The sequence below is a fragment of the Arvicola amphibius genome, chromosome 8 (assembly GCF_903992535.2).
Source record: "Arvicola amphibius chromosome 8, mArvAmp1.2, whole genome shotgun sequence".
Taxonomy (NCBI): Eukaryota; Metazoa; Chordata; class Mammalia; order Rodentia; family Cricetidae; genus Arvicola; species Arvicola amphibius.
Genome location: NC_052054.1, coordinates 74,417,134 through 74,441,528, shown reverse-complemented (window position 1 = coordinate 74,441,528; position 24,395 = coordinate 74,417,134). Strand labels below are relative to the sequence as shown.

At 52.2% G+C, this 24,395-nt stretch overlaps 1 protein-coding gene across 2 annotated transcripts; it reads right to left on the bottom strand.

Annotated features, from left to right (window-relative positions):
- Smg9 (SMG9 nonsense mediated mRNA decay factor) lies at positions 1-23,415 on the bottom strand. Of its 2 annotated transcripts, none has more exons than XM_038338608.1 (14): positions 23,091-23,415; positions 18,432-18,587; positions 16,635-16,709; positions 16,284-16,548; positions 14,661-14,758; positions 13,451-13,563; positions 7,207-7,318; positions 5,731-5,826; positions 5,325-5,410; positions 2,480-2,586; positions 1,858-1,965; positions 1,568-1,696; positions 1,263-1,407; positions 1-434 (listed from the first exon to the last, which is right to left on the bottom strand). In XM_038338608.1, the coding sequence occupies exons 2-14, from the start codon at positions 18,579-18,581 to the stop codon at positions 356-358; spliced, it is 1,563 nt and encodes a 520-aa protein (XP_038194536.1). In that variant the 5' UTR covers positions 18,582-18,587; positions 23,091-23,415; the 3' UTR covers positions 1-355. The 2 variants fall into 2 exon arrangements, with proteins under 2 accessions (XP_038194536.1, XP_038194537.1); XM_038338609.1 differs by lacking the exon at positions 23,091-23,415 and adding an exon at positions 22,915-23,004.
- Positions 23,416-24,395: the final 980 nt, after the last annotated feature.

The following is a 24,395-nucleotide window of genomic DNA, read 5'->3' as shown; positions in this document are numbered from 1 at the left end:
GGCTCCTGTGACCAGGTTTATTTGAACCATCAGATTTCCCTCCCCCACTCCCCACAAAGCTCTCCAACCCCAGCCCCAATTCTAGGGAAGGCTTCCTGGGGACTGCTCTGACTCCTGTTGCCTGTCTCTATGGGGACTTGGGAAGGGCTGCTCATCCCAGGCTGGGGGTGGGATCTCTTGGTCACCCCGAGCAGCACCCCATTGAGGGAGGGGCTGGCCTCAGACACCTCACGTCTCTGGGAGGGAGCCACGATCCCTCTGCCAGGCCTCTGGCGCTCTCCTCCCCTGCTGCGGGAAGGCTGTGTGCCCTTACTGTCCACAGGACAGGGGTTCCCTGTGTGCTACCCCCTCGGTCTCAGGCCAGCAGGCGACTGTACTCTGCCAGGGCTGAGGACTTCTTCACCCCGTCCCAGATCCGGGCAGCATAGTGGAACCTGTGGGTGGAGGGCTGCAGTCAGGGGTGGAAACTGAGGCCCAGTAAGTTTCCATATACAAAGGAGCTTCCCAGAGCCTGGAGCGATGATGCCACCCTGAGTGGCCCTGCTTCCATGCCCTCTCCTGGGGAGGCTGAGGGGCTGGGCTTGGATGAAGGTCCAAGGGGGAAAGGTGTCTCTACTCCCTCCCAGCATCACGATAGACAAAGCATTCAACAGCAGCTGCACAGCCCAGGTCTTCCCCTTCCCTCAGGCCCTGGTTTAGCAATGACAGGAACCTGAGCTCTGCCCTAAGTGCTCAGAGAAGCACCATGCCTTGTGGCCTGTGCTCTCCACTCTTCAGTGACTGCAGCAGTAGAGTGAGAGGCTGCACCAAGCCCTGCTCATATTCAACTCTCTCCTAGACAGGGCAGGCTGGAGGCAGAGTCATACCATAAGTATGTGACTTTGCTATGTGACATTTCTTTGAACCTAAACTTTTGTTTTTGAGATAAGGTAGGCTTTGTAGATCAGGCTGGTCTGGAACTCACTGTGTAGCTTAAGCTGGCCTTGAACTCATAATGATCCCCCTGCCTTAGTCTCCAATGCTGGGACTACAGGCACAGGCTTTCTTTCAGAAAACAAACAAACAAACAAACAACAACACAAAAAAAAACAAAAACCGTAGCAAGCTTGAGACACGTGAGTTAGTCACACAAAACTCCTGCTGCTGGCCCTGGGGAAGTGCTGTTTAGCATGGAGAGACAGGGTTTACTGATGTTCCCCTGCAAGAGTGCCCTCCAGGCTGCACTAAGTGGGCTCCTCAAATGCACCCCAAGCAACTCTTACCAGTTCTTCTCGGTGAGGATGGTGTGCGACAGCTGAGGCCGTGCCATGGACATCACCTGACTGCGGAGCTTGCTAACCAAGGACTGGAAGCTGGGGTGGCCTCGGTACCCAGGCAGCAGTGAGAAAAGTGGACTAGAACCAGGCCCTAAAACGGGGGATGGGTGCTTTAGAGTTCTGCCTCGGACCAGCTGTTCCTAAACCTCTCTGATCCGGAGAAAGGTCCCAGCACCAGTGGCAGGCCAGCGAGTTCTCCGGCCCCAGGGCAGATTGTCTCCCCATGGCCAGATGTCTCTAAGGGTAACTACCTGCTCGAGGTGGGTTCTCGCTGTCGGCTTCACTGTCCATGAAGGGCACGAGGAACAAGTTGACCTCTGAGTCCAGGAAGTCGGGTGGCAGCCCTGGGAAGATGTTGCACTGCAGCATGGACAGCGTCCCTGGGAACAGACACCAGTCCGCAGCCTGAGCTGTGGTCTATGGTGGGGGACTAGAGGCCAGAAGGCTCATCTGGGGGTCTTTGCCTGGGAGGGAGTGGCACAAGGATCTAGGCCACTGGCCGGCCCGGGGGGAGATGGGAGGGGAGCCTGAGGATGCTCACCCTTGTAGCGCAGGTGGGAGTGTGCCATGAGCTGGTCGATCATCAGGTGCATCTGCCGTAACTTCCGGGGACAGAAGTCCTCCCTGCGTGCCTTGTTCTGCAGGAAGACTTGGAGGGGGGAAGGGGCGGAAGGTATAGCCATGCAGCAGACAACGCTTAGCCTGGCCCTACACTCTTTCCCCACTAGTTCAAGTCATTCAGTATTTGTGAGCAGGGCGGTGCTGGGGACAGACACAGTCAGACCCAATTTCCAGCATCAAGGATCCCTAGCCTGATGACAAGACAGACAAGGACAGCTGTGTGATCAGGAACACAAGAGGAGGCTAGTGTGTACACGTGTGTCCAGGAACACAATGGTCGAAGCGCACCAGGGAGGACACAGCAGGCAAAGAGCAGGCGGTAAGCAGGTCCTTCCCCCTGGGACATCAAGGATATAGAAACAGCAGGCCAACTTCTCTCCCGTTTTGACATGGAACCAGACCCAGGCTTGGCCCCAGGGTTGGACTGAGACAGTGGGGACCAGAGAGGGAGCTCCAGAGACTCCCCTCTCGCAGGCACAAAAGTGTTCCCCAAGTCTTCATTCCTGCCCACCCTCTGGCCCTGACCCCAGAGCAGCTCTCACCAAGGTGCGGGTAGTACTCAGTGCCCTCATCCGAGCCTGCAGAGCTGCTGGACTCGTGGCTGGGGGACGGGGTGGACGGCTTCACCATCTCTGCCGTTTGCAGGAACCTGCAGGTGTGGAATGAGCGGCTGATGGTCATGCATGTGCACCCCCTTTCCACATTCTGGGAGGATGCCCCTTGAGATTCTGGTGAAAGTCAGACGACCTCCTCATGAACTTTTAGGGTTATGACACCAGCTCATGGCACCTGGGTCAGCGGTTCTGTCTTTGAGTTTTGGCGTGTGTCTGTAATCCCAGCCACCTGGGGTTTGAGGCCAGTATGGGCTACATAGAAACTGAGTCCCTCAAAAACAAACAAAACCCCAACAAACCAAGAATAAAACCAACCAAGACCTCTCAAGACAGTTTCTGGCCCACGCTCCTGCACGCACAGCGTACACCTATGACAACCTGGCAGACCAGAGCATGTCATCACTGCCCCCCAGTTCACCCTGCACACAGCGCTCAGTCTTGGTGCAGACGCTCTAGTCTGGAGACACGCACTGGGCAAGAAGTCCCCAGCATAGAAGGGGTGGGGGGCTACTGTGCTGGAAGTCCCCTGTGCTATGCTAGTTCACCCTCACCCCCCTCCTGTCCCAGGCCTTGCCTCCTCTAGGCTGTCACATGGCCGGAACCACACATGCTGCAGCCTTCCCACACTGGCTTCTTAACAATATGCATTTAAGGTTCCTCTGTTCCTTTCGTAGCTTGACAGCTCATTTCTTCCTAGTCTGAATAACACCCTATTGTCTGGATGGACCCACTTCTTCATCCATTCACCCACTCAAAGCACGCTGGCTGCTTCTGAGCGTCCATTATGAACAGAGGTGCTATAAATATCTGCACACAGGTCTTTATGTGGATGTTCTCACTCTGTGCTGTTTTCCAACACATTTTCCAAGTGTGTAACAGTAAATAAAACAAACCCGTTATCTAATAGGGAAATGAAACCTGTTAAGTACATGGGCTTTCTCTATATGTTTACCCATGATTCCCAGGGTCCAGCTGCAGACCATGGCTTCACAACAAAGCTTTGCCGAGGGTCCCAGCAGAACACAACCCCCACAGGAGCCGCCTGTTCTGTGTTCTTCACACCTCTGCGCCCAGAGCCTTGGACAGGGCTCCTTAATTTACTTGTATGAATGAATCCCGGTGGATGGTGGTAAGTGGATGCTCCAAAATTACATCACTCAGGTGTGGCCACACCCTTCTGCTTCCTGGCAGACTTCTACTGCTGGGGAGACCCACCACTCAGCCCCACCTCTAGAGTTATCCAGGAGCAGCCCCCACTGAACACGTGCTTTTCTGAACCAGGAACTGTGCTGTACCCACTACTGTGCAGTTCAGGGCACAACACCACCACAGTGGGCACTGTGTCAGTACTATGCTGTGGGTGCTGCACCAGATGCTTTGAGCTCCTTGATTTACTCGGTCTGCACAGAATGAGGAACAGAGGCAGGTACCCACTCAACATAGCTGGGATTCAAACTTTAGAAACACCTAATTTTGGGGACCCCTGATGCTCAGGCAGAACTCTCCTCCCCACGGCCCACCACCTTATTCCTGCTGCCCAAGGGACCAGCCAGAACGCACGCTTGCTGGGAAACCAAACTCCAAGGACTGAACAAACCTGCCCCTATGCACTCTGCACCCACCTGTGTCAGACCCTGCATGAAGTGCTGGGAACCTGCACCAAGGGAGGTCATCAGAACAGTGGTGTCACTTCAGAGTGGCAGGCACCATGTGGGGGTGTGGGAAGGGAGGGGAGGGGAGGACTGAAGCTGGCCTCACACCATGAGGGCATCAGAGATCTACAGGCCAAGTGCTTACAGCCAGGGACAAGAGGCATAACGAGGAGCACCTTGGCACTGAGCTGCAGGAGGGATGGCTAGCCAGATCCCCGGGGTGTCTTCCTCATGGTGTGGGCCCTAGGCTAGTTGATGCCCAGGGTGTCTTCCTCATGGTTTGGGCCCTAAGCTAGCCAGATCCCCGGGGTGTCCTCCTCATGGTGTGGGCCCTAGGTTAGCCAGATCCCCGGGGTGTCTTCCTCATGGTGTGGGCCCTAGGCTAGCTGATGCCCAGGGTGTCTTCCTCATGGTGTGGGCCCTAGGCTAGCCAGATCCCCGGGGTGTCTTCCTCATGGTGTGGGCCCTAGGCTAGCCAGATCCCCGGGGTGTCTTCCTCATGGTGTGGCACTATCAGGCAGCATAGAAAGGGCTGTGCTCAGGGTAAGCACTTGCAGGACTGTTGCACAGGCCCAGCCATCTTCATGAGTTCAGTTGTGCCCACTGGCTAAAGACCACCATGTCGGGCTTGTTGATCACTGACTTCCCTCACAGGAGAGGGCGAGGAAGGCATGAGACCCTCGCCTGAGTGTCCAGCTACTCCTCCCAAGCAGCTGTTTGCAGCTCTACCCTACCTGCACCTATGTCAGGGAAGGCACAAGCCTGCAGGCTGGGAAGGACTAGGGAGGGGCTCCATCCTCATAGCCATGGGGAAGCCATCATCCCTCCATGTGCAGGCCTTCCCATGGGGTGGCTTTAAGACTACCTACGCTCCTGCTGCAACCACTGCCCTGTAAGTAGTCTAACAGTGACTGAGAGAACTTGGTGAAGGTTTGTTATGGGGCCTTAGCAGAGGAGACAGGCATTACCTAGACTCCATTGTGGAGAAGCCAGCAGAGGCCTTTGGACCTGTGGGAACGACCAAGTGCAACGAACATGTAACAGTACCCCCATGGCTACTGAGGGGACCGGTGGGGTCCTGGCCTGAGGCTGTCCTCCCTCCAGCCTGTCTCGCAGCTCACCTGTACAGACTGAGGTCCGTGAACCAGTCCTGCACAACGATCACCACGTGGCAGACCGTGAAGAGGAAGGCAGCTATCTGCAGTGACTGTTGGGGGCGAGGAGACAGAGGTCAGACACCGGCTCTTCTTCCCAGGATGCAGCTCAAGGGGCAACACAAAGGGCTTCTTTCTGTGAGTGACACTGTGTGACCTGTTTCCTTACAGGCCAGCCCTAAATGTGGCCAGGTAGGAAGCAGCAGCCGCCTTACATAGAGGGGCACCAGACTGAGGGCAAGGGGTGGAAAGTGACTGCTGGAGGCCAGGTCTGTCCTCAGCCAGAGCTGCCCCCTCCCCCAGCCCAGCCCCTGGTCCAGATTCCCCCGGCCCCTACCCAGCCCTCAGCTCAGTCCCTACCAGACTCCCTCACCTGCATTTCGACATAGGTGTGAGGGAGGTTGTACTCTGGGGGCAATTTGCGGTCATTATTGATGAGGTGGTCCAAGATGGATGGGCTCAGGATGGGCTGCAAGAGATGGACCCGAAAGGTGAGGCAGTTACTGCAAGGCATGCTTTGAGAGTGCAGGCAAACACAGCCATGGATAGTAGCGGAGCAGGTCACGTCTAACCAGTTGCAGCGCTGGTCAGCAAGAGGGGACGAACCATGAACTCCGGAGCATAGCCAGGCTCCCAGCCTTCCTGAGACAAGCCTTGCTATTTCCAAGAGCCCCGAGTTCCAAGAGCCCCTGGTGCTCCTAAGTTTCACACAGCGTAAATAAGCCCTGGCCCCTTAAAGACTCTTTGTCGCTGGCTGTTTTATGTGCTTCCAAAGTGTTGCTGAAATAATTACTTAGGTCAAAAAATGATTAGTGTGAAATTTGGTGTGGGTTTACAAATTGCATCAGTGCATGCAGAAGAAACAGTGGTTAGCACACTGAGCTTTCCTGAAAGTCACAGTCGACTGAACACCTTGGGAAACCACTCTGGTGTCAGTCATACTGCCCTTAGCAGGGTGTGAGCTGTTCTGGAAGGTGCTCTTGGCCAGGCCTGCTTGTGTTCAGGTCTCTGCAGACCCTACACAACAAGGCCTGGCACCCAAGGTTCCAGGTTTTCCTGAAGCCTTTCCAGATAGCCGGTTTTCCACTCTGTGTCGTCAGTGCCTGGAGAACAGAACCTCCCCAAGGGGGAGTACCAACGCTGGGCCAGGCCCAGTGCCCAAATGACTCTAGGCAGTTGGGGACTGGACACACACAGCAGTGATTCACACCACAGTGGAGGGGCATGGAGAACAGAGGCATCAGAGGCCGCAAATGTCAAGAAGCATGCACCATGGGAGTCTTCGGAGGGGAGACATTGGCCAGGCAAACAGGTCAAAGTGTAGAGAGAGACTGTTCTAGAGACCCCAGTGCTGAGAGCCGAGTGCATCCGGCTCAGGTCTACCTCTGTCGGTGCTACTGTGAAACTTAGCAACTCCCAGGCAGACAGGCAGTATGACTCCCCTTTTCTGAAACTTGGGGTCAGAAATGGAAAAGGACCTGTGAAGGGCCTGAGGGTGAAGCTGAGAACAACTGCCCGGATGTCCATGGCAGGTCAGTCCCAATGACAGTGACAATTCTAAGCAAGAACCTGGTACCAGGTGTTGGTCAAACACTTTTCTTGGACCATTCCATAGACTAGAACGAGCTTCCAAGAGGCTGAGGAGAGCCTGCACCCTCACTGACAGGTGAAGGAACAGAGTTCACCTTCAGGTCACATTCCTGGTAAGGTTGAAGTTCAGGATCTAGACTGACACAGACCCAAGGCCACACACACCTGAAGGCCACAGTGCAAAAGTGAATGGGGAGGGATACACTCTAACAGGAGGATGCTAAGGGCCAGGGAGAGGGGGCTGGGGCCGGGCTGGCACCTGCGTGTCTAGGAAGACGATCCGCTCCTGGGTAATGAAGAAGTCGATGCCACTGGTCTGGTTGCCCCCTCGTTCCTTCATCTCGGCACTCTGAGCCCGGAAGACATACGCCCTATGAGGAGAACACATGGAGCACATGAGCTGTCTGGCACTGAGTCTCTCCACCAGCCCCCAGGCCTTCCATCTCTTCCATGTGACGCCACGGCTAGGGAGTGACGACATGATTTTCAGCACACAGCTTCATGCCCACCCACAGGTACAGTCAGTGCAGCTAAGGGAGCCAGCAGACTCAAGTGTTTACAGGCAGAGACCGCCAGACTTCCAGGTTGTAGATCTCAACTCTGTCTTCCTGGCCCTTTAGCCCTGTTCCTCAGTTTCCTTATCTGTAATATGGAGATGACAAGGGCAGGAAGCCGTGGTGCACATCTTTAATGCCAGTACTGGAGGAACAAGGTAAGCAGACTTCTATGAATTCCAGGCTAGTCAGGGTACAAAGTGGGACTATGTCACAAAAAATTATGAAAACTGCTAGGCATCGTGGGGGTATATTGTTAATTCCAGCACTTATGAGGCAAGAGCAGGAGGATCACTATGAGGCTACCTGGTCTACACAGTGAAGATGCTGTTGCATTTTATTTATTTATTTTTTAAAGAAGGGAATGATACTACTACCCAACCAAGTGTGTCCAACTTTTGGTATGTGTGGTGCAAATATCACCTACGAAGTTCACACTCAAGAAGTGTGCAATTAGGCTGGAGAGACAGTTAGGAGTGTGCACTGCTCTTCTAGAGGACCTGGGTTTGATTCCCAACATCAATTTGAGAGTGCTCACGGGACAGAGTATCAGATGAAACAAAGCCGCTGGCTCCAAAGACTTCCATTTAGCTCAAAGATGCTCTGAAACTATGCGGCTAAGAAAAGACAATGATGGGATGGGTGGGGGTAGTGGATCTGCCCTGAGGAGGGCAAGAAGATGTTCCAGGGAGCAAGTGATGAGGGGCAGGTTTATACACGTGAGGACGGGTGGATGCTGACCAGGGCTGTGTTAGACTGACAGGAGGCACAGAGGGCAACACTGAGGAGAAAGGCAACAACAGGCCAGGTTGAGGTAGGAGTATCAGCAGGCAGACATACAGGCTTTTCTTCATGGGACACAGGCAGGAGTTGGGGTGGGGGTGTATGAGTCCAGGATGCCCTGAAGCGGAGGAGTGATGAATAGATTTTGGTTTGGAAAATGCTCCTCTCTGCTGTGTGCAAGGGCTGCAGGAAAGGTTGGAGGTGGCTCCGCAGGCATGGGACCTCCCGGGGCCTCTCACATTCATTCCTATAGCCCTCTGCCCATGTTTCTCTGCAGTGTGACTGAAACCCATGGGCCTCACTTGGCAAGCTGTCCCTGAGCCACTGACCCCCTTCTTGTTTGTTCTGCAACTCAGGCCCATGTCCCAGGCCTAAGGCTTTGTGTCTGTATGCCCTCTCATTAGGGCACAATATCCACTGAGTCCATTCTTCCTTCATTGCTGGATTTAAAAACTGTAATTTGGCCAATTGTTATAACTGGTTTTGTTGTCCTTGAACAAGGATAAGGTTGAGGATGACCTTGAACTGATTATGTAGCTGAGGATAACCTCAAATGCCTGATCCTCCTGCCTCTACCTCCTGAAAGCTGGGACCACAGGCATTCACCACATGCCTGGCTGTTATCATCCTCCAACATGCCAAATGGCTCTAACACGCCAGATGGATTCTCTTTACAAACTCCCCAGAAAACAAGCCCACATGGCAGGCTATGACAGTCACGCGCATTGTGGAACCCAGCACCAAGAACAGGGGCTGGCAATGCAAGGAGCATTTGGTACACATTTGCTGAATTGAGCGAAGGCACAAAGACTGCCTGGGTAGATCTCAGCATCTGCCAGGGGAGATAATGGCTGGTAGCAGGGGTTGGGCATGAAGGAGGGGAAGCAGGCTGTAAATGAGGTGAAATCTCTATGAGCTGACAAAAAGAGCCAGAACCAAAGTCTACCACACGCCATGGGTAAAATGCAAACTGAGAGCGGTTTCTGGAGTCTGGACAGAGAGCACAGGGGACTGTGCCTGCTGCTGAGGGGTGTGCAAAGCGCCACCCAAGAGGTGAAACACCATGACGGCACAGAAAGCTGTAGATGCAACTGGGCAGAGAGGCCGGCGATGGAGAGGCGAGGCTCAGGCAATGGTAATCCCTAACGTTTTCTGGGTTTCCACTAGGCCAAGACCTGGTAAGAAGTACGGGCCCATTCCCATAGAAGAAAAACCTGACACTGAGGGAGAGCAGAGGGACTGGGATAGGGGCCAGCCTGGGCTATGAGGCCAGCCTGGGCTATGGGATAGGGGCCAGCCTGGGCTATGTGGCCAGCCTGGGCTATGTAGAGACCCTGTCTTAAAGAAACAGAACCAACCCTCCCATCCCCAACCACAGCAACAATAAAACTGTGCTTCAGATGCGAGACTCCACACAAAGGGCTCACAGCCCTTTGTACTCTAAGGATAAGGCACCTTCTGTACAAAAGCCCAGCTCCAGCTTCTGGGAACAACCTGGCCCTCGTTCCTGTGTCTGGTGTTGAGCAGTCTTATGTCAACTCCACACAAGATGGGGTCATCTGAGAGGAGGGAGCCTCAATTGAGAAAATGCCGCAGAAAGATTGGGTTGCAGGCAAGCCTGTAGGACCTTTCCTAATTAGTGGTTGATGGGAGAGGGCCCAGACCATGGGTGGGTGGTCCCATCCCTGGACTGGTGTCCTGGGTTCTATAAGAAATCAGGCTTAACAAGCCTGTAAGCAAGCCAGTAAGCAGCACCTTCCATGGCCTCTGTATCAGCTCCTGCCTCCAGGTTCCTGCCCTGTTTGAGTTCTGCCCTGACTTCAATGATGAGCAATATGGAAATGTAAGCTAAATAAACCTTGCATTTTGGTCACGGTGTTTCATTACAGCAATAGTGCTGTGTTGGTACCGGGTAGTGGAGTACTGCTGTGACAGACCTGACCATGTTGTTTTGGAGAGGACTGTGGAAGGGGCCAGCATCACTGAGGTGAAGTCATCACAGAGAAGTTGTGTTCCAGAGGTGGCCAAGGTTGTACAAGTTGGCAAATGAACTTGGTAATGTAAGAGGCACCCAGGAAGTGCTGCTTTTGAAGGCAGGAAGGGGTCATGGAGAGCAGCTGAGGCTTGGCACTGTGAGAGGCCAGGGGAGGCCACTGGGGAAGGTGCAGCCTCAGTGGCAGTTGAAGGCTCAGGACTGAAGGGGTCATGTAAAGAAGTTGAGACGGTACCGTGAAGAGAGCCTAGGAGAAGCTACTGGTGAAAGTACAGCCCAGTTGCAGCAGAGGCCCCAGTGTTCTGGAGATGCCAGCACCATGGTGTCTTAGTTAGGGTTGCTACTGCTGGGATGAAACACCACGACCAAAGATCAAGTTGAGGAGTGAAGGGTTTGCTAGGCTTCCACTTCAGCACTGCTGTTCATCACCAAAGGAAGTCAGGTCAGGAACCTGGAAGCAGCAGCTGATACAGAGGCCATAGAGGGGTTCTGCTCACGGTCCTGCTCCCCTGGCTTGCTCAGCCTGCTTTCTTATAGAACCCAGGACCAGCAGCACAAAAATGGCAGCACCCACCATGGAAATGAGCCCTGCCCCATTGATTGCTAATTGAGAAAATGCCTTACAGCTGGATCTCACCGAGGCATTTCCTGAACTGAGGTTCCTTCCTCTGATCACCCTAACCTGTGTCAAGTTGACACACAAAACCAGCCAGTATACATGGGATAAGTACCAAGAACAGCAGCTGTGGTGGAGTGGAGCTGCAGACCCTAGAAGACAAGTGTGTGAGCGGTAGACGGTGGAGCTGGAGAAGTGACCCAAGGCCCTTGGAGGAGTCCAGAAGATCGTCGAGTGAATCCCAGACATTGGACGTTGAGCTATTTATATTGTTGATTTTGCTTTGATCTGATTTGACTGTACCCTGGTCCTTCCCTCTTGAAACAAGAAAGTATTTAACTTAATTTTGCTTTTTACAGGGGTCCACAGTAGAAGAGATTTTTGAATTTTAAAGAGATGGGCATTTTAAAGGAATTTCTAATGTGTTTCAATCTGTAAAGACTGTGGGTCTTGGGCTGGAGAGATGGCTCAGAGGTTAAGAGCATTGCCTGCTCTTCCAAAGGTCCTGAGTTCAATTCCCAGCAACCACATGGTGACTCACAACCATCTGTAATGAGGTCTGGTGCCCTCTTCTGGCCTGCAGGCATACACATAGACAGAATATTGTACACATAATAAATAAATAAGTATTAAAGAAAAAGACTGTGGGTCTTTTAAAGTTATTTATGTCTTTCATGTGAGATCTTGGGATCATTGAGAAAGGAAAGGTTGTGACTGAATGTGGTATGTGTGTCTATCAAGCTGACAAGGAGTCAATGTGCTGATGGTTTTATATCAACTTGACACAAGTTAAAGTCATGGGAGAGGGACCCTCAATTAAGAAAATACCTTCACGGCTGGATGGTGGCAGCACACCTCTTTAATCCCAGTATTTGGGAGGCAGAGGCAGGTGGGTCTCTGTGAGTTCCAGGCAGGCTGGACCACACAGAGAAACTGTCTTGAGCACCCCCACTCGAAGTGAAAGGAAGAAAATGCTTCAATAGATCAGGCTGCAGCAAAACTGTTCTCAACCTTTCTAACGCCGCAACCCTTTAATGCAGTTCCTCAGGCTATGCTTACCCCCAACCATAAAATTATTTTTGTTACTTCTTCATAACTGTAATTTTGCTACTGTTATGAATCGTGATGTAAACACCTGTGTCTTCCAATGGTCTTAGGTGACCTGTGAAAGGGTCAAGACCCACAGGTTGAGAACCACTGCTGTAGCGTATTATCTCATGGCCTACACCACGGCAGGTGGTGCCATCCTTGGGCTGCTGGTCCTAGGTGGATTCTACAGGAAAGCAGAATAAGCAAGCCATGACAACAAGCCAGTGAGCAGCACCCTCCATGGCCTCTGCATCAGCCCCTGCCTCCAGGTTCCTGCCCTGTTTGAGTTCCTGCCCTGACTCCGTCAGTGATGGACTGTGATGTGGAAGTGGAAGCCAGATAAACCTTTTCCTCCCCAAATTGCTTTGGGTCATGATGTTTCATTACAGCAACAGTAACCCTAACTAAGACACTGCCCATCCCTATTTTGAGTCTTCCTCTGGTCTTCTCAAGCTCCTCTAGTCCCCCATCCCTGCCTTCCCTGCTCCCACTCAGTTGTGTAGATAGAGGGGGAAGTTCCAGTGAGGCACTGACCTGAATCAACTTTAGGAAAGGGCTAATTAATGCCAACAGTATGGTGGCGCCTGAAGTAGTAAGTCTTGTGTTAAGAGGTGCCTTAGGAGACAGGAGGGATAACCTAGTGGATGTGTGTGTGTGTGAGCATGTGCACACGAGAGAGGGAGAGAAGGCAGGCATATGTAACGTGAGACATGTGGTAGGTCACTCTCCACATAAGGGGTAGGGCTTGGTTAACCTATGACTCACATACGTGGAAAGGTTATTTCTAGGAGGGCCAGGCTTCCCTGCCTCAGTGTCAGGATGCAGTTCTTAAGGTCCCCTTCCAAACCCTCTCTTCTACCACCATTTATCTTCATCTCATGTCCCCTCACGGAAGACCCATGTGCAGGTCAGCGACACCTCAGGCCTCACTGTCCCTGTGCAGAGGACCAAGGCCAGCGTAGAACCCGCTCTTCCCTGTCCTATCTCCCAGATCACCAGGTGCCCTTAACTCTTGGGCTCTGTGCCAGCTGCTTCATCTGTCAATAATTCACTTGAGGGGCTGGAGGGATGGCTCAGCAGCTGAGAACAGTGGCTGCTTTTCCAGAGGACCCAGGTTCAGTTTCCAGCGCCAGCATGGTAGGCTCCCACTGCCTGTAACCACCATTCCAGGAGATGTGAAACCGTTCCTGGCTTCCAGTGGGCACCACGAAGGCAAGCAGTACATAGACATATACACAGGCACAACACTCAAACACATAGAAATTAAATTAAAAAACTACTTGAGTAAGAGGAGAGCCTGAGGCAGCCACCACTGTCTAAAAGCCTTGGTGACGCCTCACTCCAAAGATAGTTCACACTCATCCTCGTCCATGACATGAGCCCAGGACAAGGAAGCCACTTTGAAGCCTTTCGTTACAATCCCAGTCCGCTGCCCCACGCCCGTCTCCAACACGGCTCCGCGCCTCACCTCTGGTCTTCCTCTGGAGTGTTTGCCGACAACAGTGACATGACCATGGACTTGCCTGTCCCCTGGAGGCCCAGGACACCGACCACTAACACGTCAGTCTGATCCAGCAGGTACTGGGGGGCAATGGAAGACATGAGCCTCACAAGCCTAGTAGAGCCTGGCAGGGGCAGCTAGGAGGGTTGAGAACCACAGGGGAAAGGCCAGTGTACTTCAGGGGAGGAGTGGAGAGGCAGGAAGACAGGACCACCTAAGTCAGGCCCCTGCTCTGGGCAGTCTCTGCAGATCAGAGTGTGATTAGATCAGAGCAAGGAGCTATGTCTGTAAACACAGTCGCCAGCTTTGCTGATCTTTACCACCAGGGGGCAGAAGAACCTCTTCCAAAGGCCAACTGGAGTCTAATGAGCCAAACTACCCAGGACTGGGGTTCGCTGTGGCTATTTTAATTCATTAAATAGGGGTCACAATGTCAAGTGTTCAGTAGTCCTGCAGAGGTGGAGGCTGCCAAACAAGGCAGTGCAAAAAGAGTGGCTTATCTCTACAGAAAGGGCCCAGTGGAGCCAGCAGGCAGGGCCAGGTTAATAAACAGCCCTGGCATGCTGCACTAACAGGCTCAGGCTACAGGGTTGGGAAAGAGCGGCCCTTCCAGAGTCTGCTGAACAGTGGAAGAGGTACAAAAGTAGAGAGGCACAGGCACATCGGCCTGATAACATGACGCCCTCGCTAGAGCAGGAGCTGCTGGGAAGGAGCCTCTGGCTGGCACCGTGAAGACAGCATGCGGCTGGACCTGGAGGAGTGTGGGAGCGGGATCAGGACCTTCCTCTGCTGTGCCATGGCACAGAGGTTCTGGTATTAGGGTAGCAGGGATGTCTAGCAAGAGACATCAGATCATGTCAGGGTTTCAACTAGCCCTGGTGTCACAGGAGGCTAAGGCAGGAAAACTGGACAGTTCAAGAGCAGCTTGAGCAACTTAGTACCCTACTTCTGAACCAAAAAATTTCAAAGCAGCCTGGAGCTGGAGCTCGGGAACAGAGAAGTTGCTAGCGGGGGTCCAATCCCCACTGTTTCTCGCCTAAAATCAGCAAACCCAGTCTTTCAACTGCTGCCCCTAAGTTGGATGAAATTCAGGCCTGATTGATGGGAGCTCCTAGCAGGTCCTGAGGGCTGTTCTATAGGGTTACGGACAGATGTGTGGGATTTAGGGAGGCCGTACCTCAATGGCGCTGTCACACCAGTTCATCTGGTCGTCCACCAGCTTGATGCTGTGCTTCATGCGCTCCGGGGGCAGAAGCTTGGCCTGGCCCACCACAGCTGGACAGAAAGAGAGAAGATTCATATAGAGATGAATACTTTGTATTGGTATGGATTTTGGTCCATACAGATTTAAGGTCGATTTTGTTACACTGTGTATATGTATTTTTGCTCTTGTTTAAAGTATTATGTTTGCAGCTCATTTAAAAATGTAATGTATAATCAAGAAATACAGGTTAATAGGTAGTCATCTATAATAATCAAACTTTTAGTCATGTTAGTTTCTAGATAGAGATTTATTTCAGTTAGATAATCTTCAACACTCCAAAGACCTACAGAATATAGCATTTAAAATGGTTTAAGAACTTAGACTTCTTGACAGTGAGACATGTCTGCTTCTGGCAGCACCAATTCAGAGAGGTTAATGGACATTGAAGAAACTCATTATGGAATTTGCCTTCAATACAAGGCTAGCCATCTGGGCAAGAAATGGCTCTTGCCTGGACTGCTTAATGGTATGCTGTATGAACTGGACATGCAAGACCCACAGAAAAGTGACTGCTAAACTTTCCAAAAGATGGGATGGTCGTCCTTCAGGGTTCCTGCTTCACAGAAGAAACTGCTAGACATTCTGCAGGACACAGAAGAAAGGAACTGACAAACTTTGTCATTACAAGGCAGAAAAAAAACCTTCAAATTTCCTGCTTCATGGAAAAGACTGCTGGATACTATGGGCCTGAAGGCTGAAGATGGATGCCCCAACGTTATAAAAGAACTTTGGGTGACTGTCCAGGCAGCAAGATATCTCTGTCAATTCTAGATCTTTGGAAGTTGTTACAATGCACTTGTGTTTATTTAGGTAATATATCCTTCTGGGGTCTTTGCTGGAGTTGAATACAGTTATAGTTTTCCTTAGTTATGATGAAAGATAAATTAGATATAAAACTGCAGACTCACAAATACAGGATAAAGTATTTTCCTTAATTTGCCAAATGTAAATGGACTAAATATTGTAACTATAATTTTTGTTTGATAACTGTTTTGTTATATGTAATTTTACTATGTTAAAGTTAAAACCTTCCTTTAATTAGATAGAAAAGGGGAAATGATGTGGGAAGTTCTTCTGTAAATGTGTTGCTTTTATTGGTTAATGAATAAAGCTGTTTTGGCCAATGGCTTAGCAGAGTAAAGTCAGGTAGAAAATCTGAACAGAGATAAAGAGAGTAGGCAGAGTCAAGGAGAAAGATTCTGCGGCCAGAACCTTTTCAGTAAACCATGGCCTCGTGGCAATACACAGATTAATAGATATGAATTAGTTTAGGATATAAGAGTTAGCTAGAAAGACGCCTAAGATATTGGTCAAACAGTATTGTAATTAATATAGTTTTTGTACGATTATTTGGGTCTGAGTGTCTGAGAAATGAAAGTACAGTTGCTGTCTACACAAGGCAGTGAGGGTCTGAGTGGGCGAGGAAGGCAGGAGCTTGGCCTGGCCCACCACGGCTGGATACAAAGAGGGGACAGGATGGAGAGGATCTAAGGCGGCCAGGAACTGATTCCTGTCAAGGCTGTGGGGTCCACTCACGGTCCATGGCAGTTGGTGCAGCAGTGCCCATGCCCCGGTTCTGAATCTGGTACACAGGCTGCGTGGGTCTCTGCCCCTCCTTCTCTCCTTTGGGTGGCGCAGGGGCTGTGGGGGGTGGCGGGGCAGTGCCCTCAGGGGTGGTAGCCCCTGCTCCAGCCACAGGCCCCTTTCCCTCCTCGCGTGGCTTCATGAGCACAATGGGTTTCTCCAGTGGGGCTGGGGCTGGCGGTGCAGCAGGGGCTGTGGTCGGTGGAGGCTGCTTTGACTGTGGGAGTGAGAAGGTTGCAGATCACCATGGAGATCTCCCATCACCCCTCTTCCCACCTCCCTCCTGAGGTCCTCAATGCTCACCCGCTCTGCTGGGGGCTTTGAGAGGATGATGGGGGTTTTCTGCATGACATTAGTGCTGGGGTCTTCGCTGCCATCCTGAGGAGAGAGAATGCAGCTATTAATTCAGACAACCTCCATGATGCCTCCCAACCCTACCCTGGTGCTGATACTACTCCCATGACACTGGGAAACCCATGCAGAATGTGGCTGAGCATGGGAACAAGCTCTGAACCTGTTCACCTGGCTGCAGAGTTACATCTTCGCCACCCCTAAGAGCGTCCTCTGCAGCCCCATGGGAAGGAGGGAGAGTGGGAGCTTTGCAGCTGGTGTGGGAACCCAAGTGAGAATTACACCCACTCCTACCTGGTCAACCTTGGGGGCAGGGCAGGAGCTCCACCCTCACAGGACAGTATAGGACAGAGGGAAACTGCCTGTGTGTTGCCTAGTGGGACCCCTGATACATGGCAGGCACCTGCTCTGTGAGAGCCACTGGGATCCTTACTACCCTGACTGCCAAGCCCTTGGCCCTGTCCCTGTTCTCACAGGCAAATGGACTCCTTCCTATGCGTCATCCTCTTCTGCCTCCTGATCACCCTTAGTCTAGAGGAGAAGGTCCAAATTTCAGGCCTGCTCCTGCTTAAGGTCACTGTGGACCCGCACTGGGCCTATTTCTCCTTAAGTCCTATTCATTCTGCTGGCTCAGAGGCTCGCTGGAACCCCAGGATGACCCAGAGTATTTGGCAAGAACAGCTCTGAGAGAACACCTCCAGGACTGAGGCTGGGGCAAGGGGTGACAGACAGGTGTGCTCACGAGCAGGGGTGTCTAACAAGGAGGATGGGAAGGGTAGGGGATCCAGAACAAGCCCAGCAGGAGAAGAACACACATGAGCAGAATGACAAGAAGGGGCTGCGGTCAGGTGGGTAAGGCAGATGTACAAAGGCTCAGGGAGCAGTCTTGCCTGAGACAAAGGTAAGATTTTCAGCAGCTTCTTCAGGGACTATGGCTGACAAGCTGTGGGAAGACCTGGAGTGTCCCCCAAGGGCTGTGCATGAACAGAGTCCATGGGCTCACATGGCACCTGTGAGGGTTCAGGAAGCCCCACAGAGACAGGACACTCTGCAAACATGGGCATACATGTTACTAGTGGGGCATGTGACTCTGAAACAGGAGCTGGTATCAGCTCTGGCTCAATCCTCTAATGCAGCTCCTCTCTGCAAAACGCTGTCATGCCTGTGGGATCTGAGCTCACCTCCTCTCAGGTCCCCCTCCGGCTGCAGCCTCACCAGCCACCACACAGATCACCACGACCCCTGCACATGCTGTTCTGTCCACAGTGCTCGTCATCTAGGGTTTGGAATGGCTTGTCCCTTCACCTCCTTCAGGCCCCAACTCAAAGTCACCTCTTGGTGCTGGAGACACGGCTCCGTGGTTAAGAGCACTTGCTGTTCTTCCAAAGGACCTGAGTTCAGTTTCCAGCACCCACAGCAGGTGGCTCACAACTGTCTGTAACTCCAGTTCCCAAGGAATCTGATGCCTCCAAGGGTACCTGTACTCATGTGAACATTCCCCTTCCACATAACAATAATAAACCTTAAAAAAAGAATAAAAAAACCCCACAAAATCACAAAGTCACCTCTTCAAAGGTCTTCTTAGCCACATCATCAAAAACAGCCCCTTTATTATTCTTCCTCCTTGCTTTCTGAGGGCAGTTTTGGACATGGGTATGTCCACTGGCCCTGTATTGAGCCTGGCTGACAGCAGGAGTTCAACCAAACGAGAGCCCTGGATTTTTGCATGCCATCTTTGGGGTCACTCACCCGTCTCTCTCTCTCCCAGGGTGCAATGTAGTCTCTCTCCCGACCTCCAGGCCCAGAGAGGTTCTGGGGGCCACTGGAGCCCGGCTCCTTCCACCGCCGCCGCCGCTCTACCCCATAGAGCCCAGGCTGACTGTGCCCAGACTCGGACATGGTCACCTGGAGGGAACAAGGAGATTTTAGCGCAAAGGAATCCTCCCTCTCCATGGGGCTCATCTGACTATATGAAGGTTCCTTCTTATAAAAGGAACCACTGGACCAGCGACATGGCTCAGTGGGTAAAGATGCTTGCCACCAACACTGATGACCTGAATTCAGTCCTCAGGACCCACATGGTGGGAGAGAACTAGCTGATTCCACACACCAACTTACCAATGCTTCTGGCCTCCACACACACCTGTACCCATTACACCCACCCACCCTCTGATATAAATGAATCCTCACAAAAACAACCAAAACCAAACCCCACAAACAAACCAGAGGCTGGAGAGATGGCTCAGCAGTTAAGAGTACATACTGCTCTTGCAGAAGATGGAGTCCCATTTCCAGCACCCACATCAGATGGCTCACAATCACATCAAACTCCAGCTCTGGGGCCCACCATCCTCTTCTGGCTTCCTTGGGTATTACATGCATGTGCATGTAACCGCATACATACATATGCACAGAGAACAACCCAAAGGGAGATCTGTGGCTGAGGGAGCAGGTGGCCGCCGGTGTCCTGTATCTTTCCTGACTTCTTCCATTTGGTCAGGTAAACACACAGCTATCCAGAAAATACTTCTCTAATTTTATTTATTTGTTTGTTTGTTTGTTTGTTTATTTTTGCAGTTTGGTGTGGTAAGTGGTATGGTATCAGAAGCATGGTTCAGGAATACTCGAAAACGTCCCCTTACAGAGACAGGCACAGTCTTTTGCCTCTCCTTCCTCTTGACTAAGAAACGTGAGTGCGGAGGCTAGAGCTCAGGCAGCCAGTCTGATCACCAAGGCAACTTAACGGCAACCATGGCAAAACAAGACACGAGTATTGGCAATCCCACAGTCTACCCCTGAGGGCAATGAGAAATATATTTATTCACAACTACTGAAATGTTCCAGCACAAACACAACCTTCAGGAGCAGAGCCACACAAAAACGAGAGTCTTGGGAAAAGTCATTTTCTTACAAATCCATCGAAGGACTGCTGACCTGTGAGTGTGGTGAGCGGCAGGGACTGGCTCCCCAGGCCCACTGGGTTCCCATGGACTACCTTCTGCTGGTCAGCCCTCCCACTCTGAACTTCACAGGTCTCTCCAGTGTCTAATCTTCAAGATGACTTACTCTCCACCACTAGTGTCTCTTTACAGTGGAATGTGTTGTAGGAACAGCCCTGAGTCCTCCCCTGTCCACAGGACTGTATGGACGGCCCGAGTCCTCCCCTGTCCACAGGACTGTATGGACGGCCCGAGTCCTCCCCTGTCCACAGGACTGTATGGACGACCCGAGTCCTCCCCTGTCCACAGGACTGTATGGACGGCCCGAGTCCTCCCCTGTCCACAGGACTGTATGGACGACCCGAGTCCTCCCCTGTCCACAGGACTGTATGGACGACCCGAGTCCTCCCCTGTCCACAGGACTGTATGGACGACCCGAGTCCTCCCCTGTCCACAGGACTGTATGGACAGCCCAAATCCTCCCCCGTCCACACAGTACTGTATGGACGACCCGAGTCCTCCCCTGTCCACACAGGACTGTATGGATGCCGAGTCCTCCCCTGTCCACAGGACTGTATGAACGCCCTGAGTCCTTCCCTGTCCACAGGACTGTATGGACGACCTGAGTCCTTCCCTGTCCACAGGACTGTATGGACGACCTGAGTCCTCCCCTGTCCACAGGACTGTATGGACGACCTGAGTCCTCCCCTGTCCACACAGGACTGTATGGACGGCCCGAGTCCTCCCCTGTCCACACAGGACTGTATGGACGACCTGAGTCCTCCCCTGTCCACACAGGACTGTATAGACGACCTGAGTCCTCCCCTGTCCACAGGACTGTATGAATGGCCTGCTCTAGCTCAAGAGGTCAGGTTGGCAAACCATGGCCCGTAGACGGAATCTACATTGTCTTGGGTTTCCAAACATACAATCTCATCGGAACCTGGCCCCAACCAATTTACAGAGTGGCTATGGCTGCCTTCTACAGAGGGCAGAAGCAGTGGAGGTAAGGACAGTGTGGGCCCCAAGAACCTAGACTCACAGCATCTAGTGCTTACACTGCGTTCCTTCAAAACCCTCCCCATGACCACCTCAGGCCTCAATGACATCAACAGGTCCCAGTGAAACACTCTAGAAATGAGAGGCAATCTTGCTAGCCATGTAGGGGCTTGTCTAGCCCCTCCTAGGCTCTAGTCACCTCTTCCCAGCCACAGACTGGACTGACAGAGGAGGGGAAGGGCTGATAACAGATGCTTATGGGAGTGATTCAGAGCGTAAATGACTGTTTACAGACCCAGGACCTCCCCACAACCTGGGACTCCTTCCTCCCCTGCAATTAACTGTCTTCTCCCCTATTATTCTGAAAACCTCCCTGGTGCCCCACAGGGATCCTGCCCTCACACTAACGCGCCTGTTTACTGTGACTATCCCCCTTTCAGGCAAGTAAGGGTCCATTTGGGCAGTGTTCTGGAATCAGTGTTTGAGTCTACTTAACAGCTCTTGTGGGGAACAATCCAGAACCTAAGCGGCCATTGACCTGCCGTCTTCAGAGTTCTCTGGGAGTGCTCTCCACAAACTATTACGTAACTGTTTATTTTCAGGGCTCTTACAGTGACCTCACAGAGATGAAGCCTAATAAGCATATTCTTGGGGTGGGGGCTTTCAGAGCTTCTTTGTCACGTATGTGTGTGTGCACATGCGGAGGTCAGATGTCAAATTCAGGTGTAGTGTGCATGCATGTGTGTGTGTGCACATGTGGAGACCAGGTGTCAATCTCAGGTGTAGTGTGATACGTGTGTGCACATGTGGAGACCAGGTGTCAATCTCAAGTGTAGTGTGCATGCGTGTGCACATGTGGAGGTCAGATGTCAACTTCAGATGTAGTGTGCATGCATGTGTCTGTGTGTCTACATGTGGAGGCTAGGTGTCAATCTCAGGTGCAGTGTGCATGCATGAGTGTGTGTGCACATGTGGAGGCCAGGTGTCAATCTCAGGTGTAGTATGCAGGCATGTGTCTGTGTGTGCACATGTGGAGGTCAGATGTCAATCTCAGGTGTAGTGTGCATACATGCATGTGTGTGCACATGTGGAGGCCAGGTGTCAATCTCAGGTGTAGTGTGCATGCATGTGTGTATACATGTGGAGGCCAGGTGTCAATCTCAGGTGTAGTGTGCATGCGTGTGTCTGTGTGTGTACATGTGGAGGCCAGGTGTCAATCTCAGGTGTAGTGTGCATGCATGTGTGTGTGTGTATACATGTGGAGACCAGGTGTCAATCTCAGGTGTAGTGTGCATCCATGTGTCTGTGTGTGCACATGTGGAGGCCAGGTGTCAATCTCAGGTGTAGTTTCTTAGGTGACATCCACTTTCTTTCAAATCACTAATCGTGTATGAGCAGACACGCACACCCCCCCAACCCCCACCCACATACACACACGCACAGAGATGTATCATGTATGTGGAAGTCAGGTGACAATCTCTGAGAGACCAGTTTCTCTTTCCACCACGTAGGTCCCAGAGATGGAAATCAGCTCTTTGGCCTTGGTGGCACCTTTACCTAATGAGCCCTCTTGCCAGCCCCACTTTCTTTTTAAGACATGGTATCTCAACAGAACCTGGAGCTTATCAACTAGGCTATTCTGCTGGCCAAGGGACCCCCGCAGGAGACTACAAATCCATGCCACCACACCCAACTTTTCATGTGGTTGCAGGGTTCAAACTCAGGTCCTCGTGTTTACAAACAATCACTCCACAGACTGAGCCACGGCCACCTCTGTTCTCAAGCGTCTCTTCTGGGGAAGCTTCCAGAATTGACAAGTTGCTTTGCAAAATTTTCCTGGAGACCCCCAATTCCTAACTGTTCTAATGCTTTTGTTTGAGGCACGACACATTCCAGAACTTAATAGTCTACAGCTTGCTCCTCCTCTCCTCTCCCTCTGAAACAGGGTCCTCCTGTTGTGTGTAGCTCAAACTCATGGCAATCCTCCTATCTCTGGCTCCACACTGGTGGGATTACAGTGTGAGCCACCGTGCCCAGCCCTACTTACCCATTTTTCTAAGTGCTCCCTAGTACTTAAAACTATTTATATTTGCAATCTTATACGGGGCCTTCTCCCTATACTCAGGCATAGGGAACCCCCAAACCCAGGTCTCACGAACACATTCCTTGGGTATGTAAGAGTGTCGGGCTTCAGGCTTCTATGGGAGTATTTCCAGAAATATCCTCCTGATGTTATTAGGAGGGCCATATCGGTGCTACGGGGACACTTCACAGGAGCTCTAATTTATTTGTACCTCCAGCCAACGGCGTCACCAATACGAGACCTTCCGGCTCCCCACTCAAATGGGCCAGCTGCCCGGCGACCTCCTAACGGTAGAGCAGGGGGCGCGGCTTGAGCACGCCCCGCCCCCTCAAGCCCCGCCCCGTTGGCGCGCGTGCTTCTCTCAGACTCGCGGGGGCCCCCCCTTACCTCCGGCAGCTGCTGATTGGTTCCTGGGGCGCGGCGCGCGCTCTGAGTGACAGGAGTGCAGCGTGGGCGGGGAGGGTCCTCCACCTGCCGAGTTAAAGGCGCCGGAAGGTCACGAACGTGAGAGAGAGGCAGAGAAAGCGGGTGCCAGCTATTCCGGAACAGGCCTCGGCGTCCCGGAAGCGCCCAGAGGAGGAAGAAGAGGAAGACAGTGTGCAGTGGAACAAGTCAGGCCCCGCGCTGCTGCTTCTGCGCGTGCGCCGCGGGCTGGGCGCGCCCGCGCGTGGAGGTTCCTGGTTTCGGTACGCATGCGGATTACGGAGGAGGCGGGAGCACGGTGCGGCTGAAAATGGCGCATGCGCATGGTTCCTCTGGGCGGGCCTGGTGTTTGGGTAGGCGGGCCAAACACAGATTTCGAGTTCGAATCCTGGGTCTTTGGTAGTGTTGGCGGGACGGGGTAGGATGCGGCGGAGGGGAGTAATTCCAGTGTTCTGGGCTGACCGAACGCTGCAAATACGGGACTGACTATGGACTGGCTGTGAGGCGCGATCTTGAAGGGCTTATAGGCAGGGCCCAGTTCAACAAGAGCATCGAGAACACCTACATCAGTGGTTCTCAACCTTCCTAATTCTGTAACACTTTAAAACAGTCCCTCAAATGGGCGGTGGTGGCACATGCCTTTACTCCCAGGCAGAAGCAAGTGGATCTCTGAGTTCAAGGCCAGCCTGGTCTACAAAGGACGTTCCAGGACAGCTAGGGCTACACAGAGAAACCATGCTTAGAAAAAATCAAATAATAGTAATAATAATACAGTTCCTTGTGGTATGGTGACCAACCATAAGATTGTTTTCGTTACTGCTTCAGAACTGTAATTTTGCTATTATTAATCATAATGTAAATATCTGTGTTTTCCCATGGTCTTAGGCTATCCCTGTGAAGGAGTCGTGACCTGCAGGTTGAGAAAGGGCTGGCCTAGAGAAAGGTCTAGACTGGCATCTGTAGCGAAAGATGGGCAGCAGAATTCTGCTGACCATTAAGTCTCAGGTGTACGTGGCCTGATTGAGGACAGAACTATCATATCGATTACTGAGGGCTGCTAGGAGCGGGGGCTGCAAAAGGGGCAGACATTCAAAAGGCTTCACGCACAGCATGAAGCTGCAAGGAGGCACAAGGCAGTGGGCTGCACTCATGGGGACTCAGCCAGCCACCAGGTGTCTGGTTGCCCAGTGGAAAGACAGGTGAATGGCGATGTGCCACCTCCGCTAGTTCTTTTTCTTTAAAAAAAGGCCTCGGTGAAGCCGGGAAGTG

Coding starts and splice junctions, on each gene's coding strand:
- Smg9 (XM_038338608.1), bottom strand. CDS start 18,581: ATGTCCGAGTCTGGGCACAGTCAGCCTGGGCTCTATGGGGTAGAGCGG. Junction 14,759..16,283: donor TGCACCAACTGCCATGGACC/GTGAGTGGACCC, acceptor CTTTCTGTCCAG/CTGTGGTGGGCCAGGCCAAG. Junction 1,697..1,857: donor CTCCCACCTGCGCTACAAGG/GTGAGCATCCTC, acceptor GTCTGTTCCCAG/GGACGCTGTCCATGCTGCAG.